The 13,611-nt window shown below is 46.9% G+C and overlaps 1 protein-coding gene across 1 annotated transcript in view; it reads left to right on the forward strand.

The window, feature by feature from the left end:
• Nucleotides 1-13,611, forward strand: part of SEC23A (SEC23 homolog A, COPII component) — a 981,910-nt gene that overhangs the window by 682,589 nt on the left and 285,710 nt on the right. The window contains exon 14 of the mRNA XM_086937358.1: nt 7,628-7,781. Within this exon, the coding sequence (XP_086793484.1) occupies nt 7,628-7,781 (154 nt within the window). The remainder of the gene's footprint in view (nt 1-7,627; nt 7,782-13,611) is intronic.

Raw genomic sequence — 13,611 nt, forward strand, 5'->3', positions numbered from 1 at the left:
ACTGAGGCCTGTAACCTCCAAACAGCAGGGCCCACACAGGGGTCATGTTGTGCAGGTGACAGGTGTGTCCTTGGATAGCTGTGCAGCTAAAAATTCTCCCTCCAACAAGGTTCTTCTTTCACTGGATAAGCTAAGAGCATTTTGAAGTATAGAAGATCGCTGACATGACACTCGAAACACACTCTCCTACCTTCCATAAAGCTCCTTCTGAAGATTCGTTGGTTAAATCCATATTTTTAGCTTGACAGGCACCTAGTCTCCTCTTTCTACTCTGTGGTAGTAAACAAAGAGGGGTTCCTGCTGTTCTTGATGCACATAGCAATAGGGCAGGTTTCCTGGCTGGTGAAACCAATGACCAGTCTTTGTGTTCACTCACAGATTTTTTACTAACTATAGGTTCAAGGCATGTTCTCCACAATTTGCCAATCCAGTAGCAGCTGCCTATCACATGGTGTAGCTGTGCAGTGTATATTCAGATTTGTTGGGCATAAAGGAACTCACATATTTACATGAAGAGTAACACGTTGGCAAGAGTTTAATAAAACCTGAGGCCTGCCATGTGCCAAAGTAAAAGAACAGTATAAGATGTACACCTCTGGCCCTACTAATCACTTTGTATTCACAGAGATATCTCTCAATGCTTAGAGAGCACCTACAGAGGAGTCCCAGTGAAGGGATAGTTGGGCAGATGCAGAAATGCAGCTTATGTGAAGATTTTAGAAGTTGTAGAAAATGCAAAGCAGGTTTAAAAGATGGAAAAGTTCTATTGAACAATCTTATCTTTGTCCTAATGGCCTAATGTGAGGCTCTTCTAGACACTGTTGAATGCACATCTTGTCGCGGGGAACAGCGTTAGTAGTTAGAAAGCTGAAAAAGCGAGTGCATAATGTAAACATACATCGAATGCATTGTTGATTGTTGTTAATTCCATAGAAGCTCATGTGGCTTCAACCTGCTCCTGCGCATTATATTTATGAAGTAATTCCTATGTCCTAGATGTATATACACCACATATCCAGAAGGCGAGGAGCAGTTTTATTTCTATTTTTTCATGGAAGCTCCTCTTGTAACTGTGTGTAATCCTACAATGCATCTCCATTACAGATTGTGTAGTCCATTGTCTGTAAATAATAGTTTCCTCACAGTCTGTTTGGTTGCTATATTCCAGTCCCAATTTCTCACTGGAATCTGTCCAGTCTTGATTTTTTTTTAAATTGTCCTGCATCAATACCCTCTCGGATGGATGATGCTCCAGTGTATTTTTCCAGACGTCTTACCTGCAAGTGTCTTTGATTAGAGGATTCACAGAACTACCTATAAACTTGCACTGAGGAACATGAAGACATAAATTCAACCAAAGAGTAGCATGCAGGTGATTGATATCCCAGCAACCTTGCTAGAGGATGAGGTATTCATGCTGTAGTGTTAGAACAGCTGCACTACTAAAGCCTGCACTGGCTGTTGAGTCTAAATCTCAAAAACAGGCTTGTGAGACCTCGAAGAACCCATTGTCATTGCTGCCATTCTCAGTGCTCCATAATAATAGGGGCTGGGCTTCCAAGACAGCATAATATTTGTCTTCGGGAACCACCAGTGATGTTCATGGCTTTTTCACTAGCAGACATGGTGTTATCCACATGGATAAGGAGTTTACTGTCTCGCAACATATGGCTAGAATAAATTCTGTCAAAGACGCGGATGTGGGCAATGAAGTATCCACGCTTGAAGATAACTAAACGGTGCCAGGTGAAGTGCTTGAGCACTTGCGACAAGAAGTCTTGCACTTACAAGAGCAGCTAGAAACATCACAGGCATATGCACAAAACCTGAAGAACTGCTTTCACAGAAATATCCGCATCCAAGGATTGCCGAATGAGGCTGAGGACTCGGACATAACAGAATACATACTGGCCCTCTTCTGAAAGATCCTAGACCCAATGATGGAGACCAGAATACAGTTGGACAGGATTTACAAAGTGGGCTGCCCAGGTGCCCAAGGTGGGCACCCGCCAGACATCCTTGCAACTTACAACTTACAACTCAACAAAACTATTCTGTGCAAGGCAAAAGGCGCCCACCCTGTTCCATTAAGAGTTCACAAAATAGGCCTGTTTCAAGACCTTTCTGCCCTGACACTCCAGAAACACAGGATCTTCTGTTTCATCAAAGAATTCCTGAGGAGTAAAGGGGTCTTGTATAACTGAGGCAGCCCTTTCCACCTCATCTTTCCCTGGGGCGATGCACTGCATCAAATTAAAGCTCTGGCAGAGGCGCGCAGACTTTTGAACGTCCCAGATTACTCCAGAGGGTTCTCCACGAAAGGTCCACATGACCAATGGCCGTCTAACAAGCAGTAGCACAGGGTCCCTAGGTCACCTACATGCCTACGGGCCTCTGCCCGAACCCTAAAACTAATTTTATGGAGAGACCAGTGGTACTTGACAACCTAACAGAGGACCCGAAATGTCAAGACTTAAGCTAAGCCTAGTCCGAGACTGACACTGTTTATGGGGCTCTGCACCATCGCTGATCCTCTTTTCCTGCACCAAAAGCAGGGGCGGTGGGGAGACAGAGTTCAGTACTGAAAAGCTTAATGTGAATTTCCCCACCTCGGAGACATCTATGGGTACACCGGAGTTAGAGACAGTGTTCACTGGACTATTTTTTTATTTATATGTTTATGTTCTCGTCGAGGGTTCACAAGGGATTAGTACTCACTCTATCATAGGTAGATGCACAAGGGCTAGGGCCCCTTTCCTCTCCTGTGTGCTAAGACACAACCACTTTCAGCCCTGACCCTCAAGCTCATACCGGCAAGCAGGTAGTAGCATACACCCACTATCACCCCTACCCACTCTGATTTGAAGACGCTTTGCCTCAGTGTACGAGGACTTAACAGCCCTGTTAAGCAGAGGGTAGTACTATCCTTCTTGGAGGAAGGTCAGGGAGACATCTACCTCCTCCAGGAGACAAATTTGATACCCTAAGACTGGCATATGCTGAAATCACGCTATTATCAACACCACCATTTTACCTCTAACTCAGCTAAGATGGGGATTCCATTCTGTTTTCACGCTCCTTTAGGGGGACAATTGGGGAAAGCGTAGCCAAAATAAGAGGGCAAATACTAGCGTACTACATACACATAGGGAGCTTTCATTCACCATCACATCCATATACGCCCCTAATGATAACCTGGAGCAATTCCTGGAGCGGGCGATTGATGCGGGAGACCCTGGAAAGCCCCTGACCAAGCTATTGTGATGGGGCAAGGAAGGCCTTAACCTTGTGATGAACAACAACCTTGATATATCAGGACAGCGCTATGGGCAGGTGGGTCTCTCTCTACAAGGGGGCGGAGCGGCTGTGGGAGGTGGGACTAGGAGACTTGTGGAGGCCAGCCCACCCACACCAGGAATTACACTTACTATTCCCTGGCCAATAAAACCTTTCCCTGCATCGACTACTTTCTAGACACACTGATCTTACAGGTTAAGATCCAGAAGATCAGTCTCAAACCTTGGATCCTGTCAGATCACGCACCTGGCTCTCACCCCGCAGGTTGAAGCCCCACACCAGGTGAACGGCCCATGGAGACAACATGATAACTTTCTGCAAAGATCAGTCTTCAAGCTCACACATACTATGTCCGACTTCTTGATGACCACTGACTCTGAGAACACTTCCTTAACTACCTTTTGGAGATTCTAAAGGCACTGGCGAGAGGGGAGCTCAATGACTTATCCACACGAAAACAAGCTGTATAAAGAGAAGATAGGAAATTTAGAACAGGTACAAGAATTAGAGACTGTTCGCAAACGAACAGGGGCCTCAAAAATTTGGTGGCAGTTAGAGTATGTGTGGTCTCAGCTACATAGCCTAGACTTGGATAGCTCCATCTGCCAGTGCCACACACCTTTTACATAGAGGCTGGGGGGATAAATGTGGCACACTACTTGCCCACAAACTTTTAACTAAATGCCAGGCTGAAAGGGTCGGTGCTGTCTTCACTCCAGATAGCATTGAGGTCTCAGCTGACATTTGTATAGCAACTACAAGTTTTGATACGAGGCTCAAGACCTACAAATTGAAGACTCCCTCGCATATGTCTAGGACTCACACACTATGTCTAGGACTCACACACTCCCCAACTGACCTCACAACAAGCAGGCTCCCTAACCAACCCATCCGAATTGAGAAAGTTATCTTGGCTATTGCACGATTACAACTGCTTAAGCCCCCACCACCCACCCACCCCAGGCCGATGGCATTGACGCCATTTTTTATAAACCTTTGTTTCAGGCACTTACCAGTCCTCACCAGACTATTGAACTTTTTTGCGGACAATGGCACCCTCCCATTCTCTGTGTTGCAGGCTTGAATCTTGGTTATTCCCAAACCCAGGAAGGACAAACAGTTCTGTGGCTCTTATCACCGCATCTCACTCATAAATGGCCAAACCCTTCACTGGCATCTTGGCAGCTCGACTCTGCCCCCTCGTATATACATCAATATTCACTGAAATCCCTGTTCTAATGTATATGGTTTTTCCTTGAAGAATCGGAGGATTCCGTAATTACATTCCAAGATTATTGAAAGTCTAGGTCTCTGCAACCTTCCACAGAGCTGCACCCTCTATTCGGGTACCTAAACGTGAACGCTGTCGAGCAGATTACTGCTCCGTTACTTCCAAAGTGACCCGGATTACGTTGGAAGTTACGCTGGAAGTTTCGGAGCAGTATTTGGCTAGACAGCATTCACTCTTAGGTACCCCATTAAGAGTGGGAATCTGTGGAAGTTTGCAGAGACCTAGACCTTTAATAATCTTGGAATGTAATTATGGTGGATATTGATGTATGCCATAATTTAAAGCCAGCCGGTAGGGAAGTAGAACCAGCGGTGAGGAGTCTGATGTTGAATCTGCTAGCCTGTCAGCCCTGAGGAAGTCGAAGGGTACTTCCCTACGACGAAACACGTGTTGGCTGAGCACTTTCATATTAAAGGAACAAGAGGACATCAACCACATGAATTACTCTCATTTATTATATATTGTGTTTTTTTGAATTTGTACAGAGTCTACTTGAATTTTACTGAAATTAGAAATGAAAAGAACGTGTGCATAGACTTGCTGCACATTATGTTTTTGTAGTGCTCAACAACCACCTACGTTCACTATCGCCATTTCTAAAAGAGTTGAAGCAGTTTAGAAAGGTGAATGGCTTTCGCAGCAATCTCAAAAAGTCATAGGCTGTTAATCTATCTCCCGTATCCCATACACAGGAGCAGCTGGTCTTCCATCACCCTCCGACATGGGCCGACTCCTCCATCTTATACCTCTGGATGTAGATCGCTCCCACTGTAAACAGTAACAATCCAGTACTGCGCTTTACTCCACCAGGTGAAGCCGGACCTGCCTATTGGAGACAGTACTGCCTCTCCTCGCATGGGACACTAGCGACTCTATAAATGACTACACTCCCCAGGCCCCTATTCCTATTCCAGACACTACCATTGACCCCTCCCGTGGGCATGCTCAAATTGCTACAGGCAGAACTCAATCACTTTGTCTGGGAAGGGAAACTCCCACCTGTGCACCGCCCCACAGCGAACGGAGATTTGGGAGTTTCTAGCCTCACTCACTACTATCGGCAGCATAGCTCCGCTTCCTGGTAGAATAGAATTTCAGAAGTCGAAAAGCATTGGTGCTTTATGGACTGTGTGATAGTGGGTGGGGGGAGGGAGTGGAGGGGTCACCTCTGGAAAAATACTCTGGCTGCTTTGTAATCAAAGAGCACGGAGCCTGTACTCTTTCCTGGTCACCTGGGCCATGCTGTCTGATTGGGATAGAGTGGCCCCCGGAAAGCTCTGATGCTCTTCCCCTGCCACTGTTGCCCATACTGGGTAACCAGGACTTCTCCCGGGCCTTTTCCGCATGGCCGCATGTCAGCTGTAGGTCCAATGGGAACTTTTTTGCCGCAAACGGGCCCTGTCATTTGAACACTAGAAATCCGTCTGCGGCCTCCCTGAATCAGAATGCCTCCATTACCTCCAAATTCAACACTGTGTGACAGACACACCCGACATCTGGAATGGTGCACAGATGTTGCTCACACCATACGAAAAATGTCTCCGGACCAAGGGTAGAGATATATGTATGATCACCGATTTATACAAGGTCCTGGCACAACCCCACACAGAAGAGAAAATACTAAGGCAGAGGTGATGGGAACAAGAACCTGGGCGTACCTAAACTCATAAATAATTGGAACAAATGTACTATAGGGCACAACACATCAAGCCTGGTAACAGTCACTAAATCACATATTGGTACCTTATGCCCGCTTGAATGAACAGGAGACATCCTGCCCGTAATGAGCACTGTTGGCAGGGATGTGGACCCAGAGGTACACTCCTGCACCTCTTGGGGACATGCCCGAAATTAACCCGTTAGTGGGACCCAGTCTTGACAGACCTAGTTAGAAACCATCTTGATAGGCAGCGCCCATGCTCCCTGGCCTAGGTATTTATTTTGGGGTTCCCCAATCCCCTGTCCTTTCTCCTGAACTCCCAATGGGGGCTGCACATTAATTAGGCCCTAGGAGCCCGTTCCTGGCCGTACTTCCCCTCTGGGCAAGGCATCTGCGACTACTGTGCCTGCCGGCCATAGAGGTAACATTCGCACGGTGGGTGGCGCTCATTGGACAGGGCTAGGGACTTCCTGAAAGGTTGGAACCGCCTATGCCAGAGCACAGTAACGAAGAGTGAGTAAGAGTTTGGGGTGGATGGGAGGTTGGGATTGTGTTAAATTGATACCATTGTGTTCTCTCAGAAACAACTTAGATGGTAAATGTTTTGTTTGCACTGATATTTACCCTGTAAAACCATAAGAGATATGAACAATGAAATGACAAAATGTTCTAACCATATATATAATAGAGGACTCTTATAAACTCACTCTCAAATAGAAGCTTAAAGATGATTGTATCTTTCCTTGCTCCTCAACGTCTGTCAATGGTCAATTTGTCCACTTATGTATGTTAATTAATTCCTAATATAGTTATCGCATAGAAACTTAAGAAATGGGACTCCACCAGAGCCTCAGGGTCAAAGGAATTTTCTGTGTTCCCTGTTAGGGTTCAAAATCTTTTTGGCAAAATTCCATTGTACTAATGGTACTATAGGTCTACAGCTGGCATACTTCTATTTTATCCACTGTCAATCCTCCAATCCTCTTATGAATAGTAAGGACGATCTCTTTGAGCTATACTTCGTTTTTAATTTTAATTCAATTAATAAAACTGAAAATGTTAACTTTCGATACGCATTTGCTTTTAAATCTTCTTTTAAATGTTACTTTCCCAAAGATAAACATACATATGCCATATTTAATAATGTCATAAAGATTGGATATCTAAGCTTGCGGGTGAGTAACCTTTGCATCTCCCTTTAAGAATTTGAGGATGTTTTAATTATTGTACACACATGTAGCAAAAATCATTCACTGGCAGACGTTCTTTCGGTAAGCCTATTTGTTTAGTTTCATGGTGTTAGTTTAAAATCACATCTTGCATTTATTCACACAGGCTTTAATAAATGCAGTTCTAACCATAGCTATTTATTTTTTTAGTTGGGCAGATGCACAGTCACAGATCCAGAACATTGCTGCTTCTTTTGACCAAGAGGCTGCTGCCGTCCTTATGGCTAGGCTGGCAGTATATAGGGCTGAGACTGAAGAAGGACCCGATGTTCTCAGATGGCTGGATCGGCAACTTATACGACTGGTGAGTGGAAATGTATTCTGCCATTTCTCTGGAAAATGTTTATAGTGGTGGTTGGTAAACTCAGGTTTGTAAGGGGATAAACTTAAGTTACTCCAGTATTGGAACTTTCATAGATTCCCATAGCTTGTATCATTCCCCGTCGTCGGAATGGGAGTCTCGCTAGCCAAAATAACATAGCAGTAGATACAAAAGAGAAAGAAGAAGGCCTATGCCTCATTCCCTTTTGTAGCATATCCACCTCTTTTTGCAAAGGTGACCAAAGTAAAGCAACAACCAATCAGATTAGCCTCACCCCATAGAACCCTCCTGAGAGAACCTCAGAGTCTCAGATTTTCTACTGCACGTTGTGCTAAGGGATTCTCCTTTGAGCTCTGCTCACTTCAACTCTAGTTGACTATTTTTCTGCATTTTTTTTATTCAGATTTGTTTAATATTTAATCTTGAAATGTCTGACAAGGAGAAGGAAGTCCTTTTTAACGCTTGTTTCGCCTGTGGCAAGAAAAGATTGTATGTGGAGCACTGGCATAAAGACTGCATTTATTGCCTGTACCCTGACCACAAGGCAGCCGACTGCAAGATCTGCCGCACCTTCTCAACAAAGACTCTCCGGGACCGTGAGGGTCGCCTCCTCACTTGGCTCCAAAAGCTGAAGTCGAGGAAAGAAACTCTGTCAAGTGATAGCGAGGATTTATCATCTGTCACTTCATCCAAAAGGTCAGTGAAGAGGGGCATGGCTTCCCCTTCACCATCCACAGACCGTCCTGCAAAGGCCTCTAAAAAGAAATCCTGTGAGTCTGAGAGCCGGAGTCCTAGCAAATCTCCTCACCGTGGTGCAAAGGAGAGGGAAGGACTACCTTCAGCTACAGCAGTGGTGGAGTCTGCTAAAGCTTTCAAAAACCCTTCTGCTCTGACATCTGAGAAGTCTGATAAACATACCAAGTCGTCGACAACGCTGCAGAAGACTCCGTCGATGAAGACTGCTAAAATAAAGGTGAAAAAGTACCCCAGTCGACGGGCTCGTTGATGGTACCTTCAAGTCTCCACATTTCGACGTCAGTATCGACTGGCGCGCCGACGATGATTACGGCGCCGAAGATGTCGACAACGGTAGCGACGACGACTGTGTCGTCAACGAAGGCATCTACAACTTCGACTATGATAACGACAATGGCTTGAGTGTCGACAGTTTTGTTGACGGCAGTGTCGACGACGCCCATTTCTGCATCGATGATTCTACCGTTAATGGTGGATGTCCCGTCGACTACCTCGTCGACGATGATTTCTCTTTCATCCTCACCGTCGACGGTACCGTCAACGACATCTTCGTCGACAGAGACAATCACCATTTCTCTGAAAAGGATAACGCCGGATGTGGCATCTCCAAGGAGGGTTGCCCCCTTGCCTCCCGCACTGTTGCTTGAAGAGGAAGAAGATTCTGAGGGAGATGAAAATGATTCTTTTGGCTGATTTCTGTTCCTTCTTCCCTCTTGGTAGATCTTCAGGGCATGTTGCTGGAGGATAAGAAAAGATTCTCACAACCTCCTCCTCCTCCATTTTTTGCTGTGCAAGATGTGTCTGTTCCATCAGCTTCTTCAGTGGTTTTGCTAAAAGCACCATCCCAGATGGTGTCACAACCGCAGGTCTCCAGCCCAGGTATACCTCTAGTGGTTCCAGAGGTACAGGACGATTCCTCAGACGAGGATCAGGACGATAGTAACAGGCCTGACCAGTGTGTGGAGTGAGATGACTACGTGATTCAGGACCCAGCTTCTCCTACTCCGGGTACAGTTGATTCTCCCCCGGCAGACATTGGTGGGGTTTGACAAGCTGATAGAAAGAGCCTCAAGTAGATTTAAACTTCGCATGCCTTCTGTTCAAACAGAGTATTTTCTTCATGATTTTAAAGAACCTTATCGGAAAACGGTCCGTTCCATTCCGATTGTCAGCCATGTCTGCGACGAAGGATTAAAGGCAATGAAGAATCCGGCTACTGTCATTCCAGTCTTGCCACGCCTGGAGAAAAAATACAAGGCCCCTGATGATAGTCCAGCATCCTTAAAAGGTCAGCCAAAGCCGGATTCAGTAATATCTCAGGCGGCTCAGAGAAAATCTCGCAATCCTTCTGTGCCCCTGACTCCTCCTCCTGATAAAGAAGGCAGACCCCTAGATAATGCTGGGAAAAGGTTTTCCTCGATGGCGAGTCTTGTGATTAGAGTGGCTAATGCATTGGCAATCCTTGGCAGATACGATCCCCAGGATGTCGTGCGACCGCTCACCGCATTTAGATCAGCTGCCGCAGGAGTCCAAGGTGGAAGAGAAGAAGATTTTACAGGAGGGAGAGGCTATATCAGGGGATGTGATAAACTGCAAAATGGATATTGCCACAACGGCTTTCCGCTCGCTGGCAGGCGCAGCTGTGCTTCGTTGCCAAGGCTGACTCAGAGCGACATGGTTCCGGCCGGAGGTCCAGAACAAAATCCTGGACCTTTCGTTTGATGGTGAGGCATTATTTGGCAAACATATTGATGATGCCCTCCAGGACATAAAAAAGGATACGGAGACGGCAAAATGCCTAGGAACGCTACAATATCGAAAGATTCCTTTCCGTGGAGCCAGAGGAAAGAGTACCACATCCTACAAGGGTCATACCAGCTGCAACGGTATTCTCCTTATGGTTCAACGCCTCAGTCCTATCGCCCGTCTTATCATCAGAAGCAAGGCCAGACCTGTTCTTTCTCTAGGTCTACCTCTAGAGGAAAGTAGAATCGCCAGGGGCTTGACACCTCCAAACGACAATAGCAGCGTTCTGGCTTTGCCTGCTGTACCCCCCTCCCCGACAACATCTGTTGGAGGCAGGGTGTCTTAATACCTCCACAACTGGAAGCGGATTACATCAGACCGTTGGGTACTCAACATCATTCAAGGTGGCCATACACTGGAGTTTTGTTCATTCTCCACCTTCCAAGCCCCCTGCCTTCGAAACATCTGCGTCTTCTGCGGCTCGAAGTTCATCAGATGCTCCTCAAGGGATCTGTGGAGCCAGTCCCCTTTTCTCAGAAGGGAGAAGGTTTCTATTCCAGATTTTTTCTGGTCAAGAAGATGCTGGAGAAGTGGCGCCCATTTTAGATCTCAGGGAGCTCAACACCTATCTCATAGGCCAATCTTTTCGGATGGTGTCTCTTCAGGAAATTTTACGTCTCCTCAACCCGGGAGACTTCATGGCCACTCTCGATCTCGAAGATGCGTATTTTCACATACCCATTTATCCAGCCCACAGGAGGTTTCTGGGGTTTACAGTAGCCAAGAACCAAATTCAGTTCATGGTTCTACCTTTTGAACTTCGGTCTGCTCCAAAGATCTTTACCAAGGTGCTGGCACCTGTGGCAGCTTTCCTAAGGAGGTACAAAAGGGGGTGGTAATGGACGGAGCATCTGAACCAATCAAACACTCACACCCAGTCAAAAGATCTGGGTTTAATCCATCACCGTTCTTTAGCCCACTCTGCCACCCCAGTTCAGACATGGCTATATGCAAATCAATCTGACCCTGTGCCTCATGGGAACAGTCCAGCCCGAACTGCCAAGCCATGCCTTCCCTGGACCGGAAACAAGCTTCCGAGGACCGGTTTCCGGCATGGATTAAACTCAGATCTTTTGACTGGGGGTGAGTGTTTGATTGGTTCAGATGCTCCGTCCATTGCCACCCCCTTTTGTACCGCTTTTGGCCGCCATAAGTGTGGCAGGGTATGCTCAGACGTGAGTCCCCTGCTCACTTTGCCACTGGATTCAAGCAAGCCGGGCTGAAGACGCCTGGAATGCCAGAAACCGGTCCTCGGAAGCTTGTTTCCGGTCCAGGGAAGGCATGGCTTGGCAGTTCGGGCTGGACTGTTCCCATGAGGCGCAGGGTCAGACTGATTTGCATATTGCCATGTCTGAACTGGGGTGGCAGAGTGGGCTAAAGAACGTTGATGGATTAAACCCAGATCTTTTGACTGGGTGAGAGTGTTTGATTGGTTCAGATGCTCCGTCCATTACCACCCCCTTTTGTACAGCTTTCCTAAGGAGGCAGCATTTTCAAGTCTTTCCCTACCTGGACGATTGGTTGCTGAAGGCCCCGACCAGGCGGGCAGCGAAAGAAACAGTTGATGCATGTACAAATCTGTTCAGCAATCTGGGCCTGACTCTCAACAGGGGGAAGTCTTCTCCCTGCCCGTCCAGAAAGGCATGATTCCTGGGAGCCATCCTAGACATGTCTCTCAGCAACGCTTCTCCATCCTTCGAAAGGCAAGAGAAACTGATGTTCATGGCTCATCTGTTGCGAAAAAGAAAGTGTCTTTCAGTACGCCGTTACAAATCCCTGCTAGGAGTGATTTCTTTGTGCATTCCTCTAATACCCCACTGCAGGTTGAGGATGCGGTCACTTCAGGAGCAACTCGACATGCAATGGCAGCAAGTTCACAGATCGTTCGACGACAAGATAGTGGTCACTGCGGCAATGAAGAAGACAGCCTTGTGGTGGACGAAGGAAGAAAATGTATCCCCAGGTCTATCCTCCGTAATCAATCCAGCTCCTCAAGTAGTGACTAAAGATGCCTTGCTGGAAGGCTGGGGTGCGGTGCATCAAGATTTGCATGTAATCGGACATTGGTTGCCTCAGCACCGCCTTCTTCATATCAATCTCCTGGAACTCGGGGCGATTCGTGTGGCACTGCAAGCCTTTCTTTCACGGTTGCAGGGTTTCACGGTTCTCGTCCGCACGGACAATACCACAGCCATTCACTACATAAACAAAGAAGGGAGTACCAGATCTTTCATTGTCGCAGAAGGACCAGAAGATTTGGAAGTGGGCGACCCTACACGGAATATCGCTACAGACAGAACACCTTCCAGGAGTGCTAAACGAAAAGGCAGACATGCTCAGCAGGCTTTCGTCAGTTAGCCACGAATGCGAACTAAACCAAACAGTCTTGGAGGAGATTTCCCATCGGTGAGGCAAAGCCTCAATAGATCTCTTTGCCACCCCGGAAAACAAAAAATGCCAGTTTTACGCCAGCAAGCTACACCATCGCGGATCGCTAGGGAATGAGCTTTCGGTAGCCTTGTCAGGCGCATTTGTATATGCCTTTCCCCCCATTCCATTAATATCGAGAATACTCTGGAAGATCAAAACGGAGCCGTGCAGGATGAGCCTAATAGCTCCAGCTTGGCTGAGACTGTTTTGGTTCACAGAGCTTCCCCTCCTCTCTCTGGGCCCTCCACATCCTCTGCGGATGGTTCAGGATCTTCTCACGATGTCCCAGGGCCAAGTCTGGCATCCGGATCCTCGCTCCTTACACCCGTCAGCAAGGCTCCTGAGCAGCGAGAGTTTCTTGGTCTAGGTCTCTCGGAAAAGATAAGGGGGATTCTCTCTCAGGCTAGAGCTCCTTCTACTAACAAGACATACCGTTTAAACTGGCAACAATTTTGTATCTGGTGTCAGCAGGAAGATATCGACCCCTTTTCATCTCCGCCTCACCAGGTTCTTCCTTATTTCCTGTCTTTGGCTAAGGCGGGTCTGGCTCATTCATCCATAAAGGTTCATTTGGTGACAGTTTCTCTCTATAGACGCACTGCATCTGGGCCTTCCCTTTGGTCAGCCAGGATTATTAAGCAAATTCTCAAGGGCCTATTTAGAGTCTTTCCTCCAGTGAGGACTCCGCCTCCCACGTGGCATTTTAATTTGGTTCTCACCCAGCTGATGAAGCATACCTTTGAACCGATTCCACGAGCAGATATGAAATACCTCTTGTGGAAGATGGCCCTCATTCAAGCTCTCACTTCGGCAAGAAGAA

This window comes from Lissotriton vulgaris, chromosome 9 (genome assembly GCF_964263255.1).
Source record: "Lissotriton vulgaris chromosome 9, aLisVul1.2, whole genome shotgun sequence".
NCBI lineage: Eukaryota > Metazoa > Chordata > Amphibia > Caudata > Salamandridae > Lissotriton > Lissotriton vulgaris.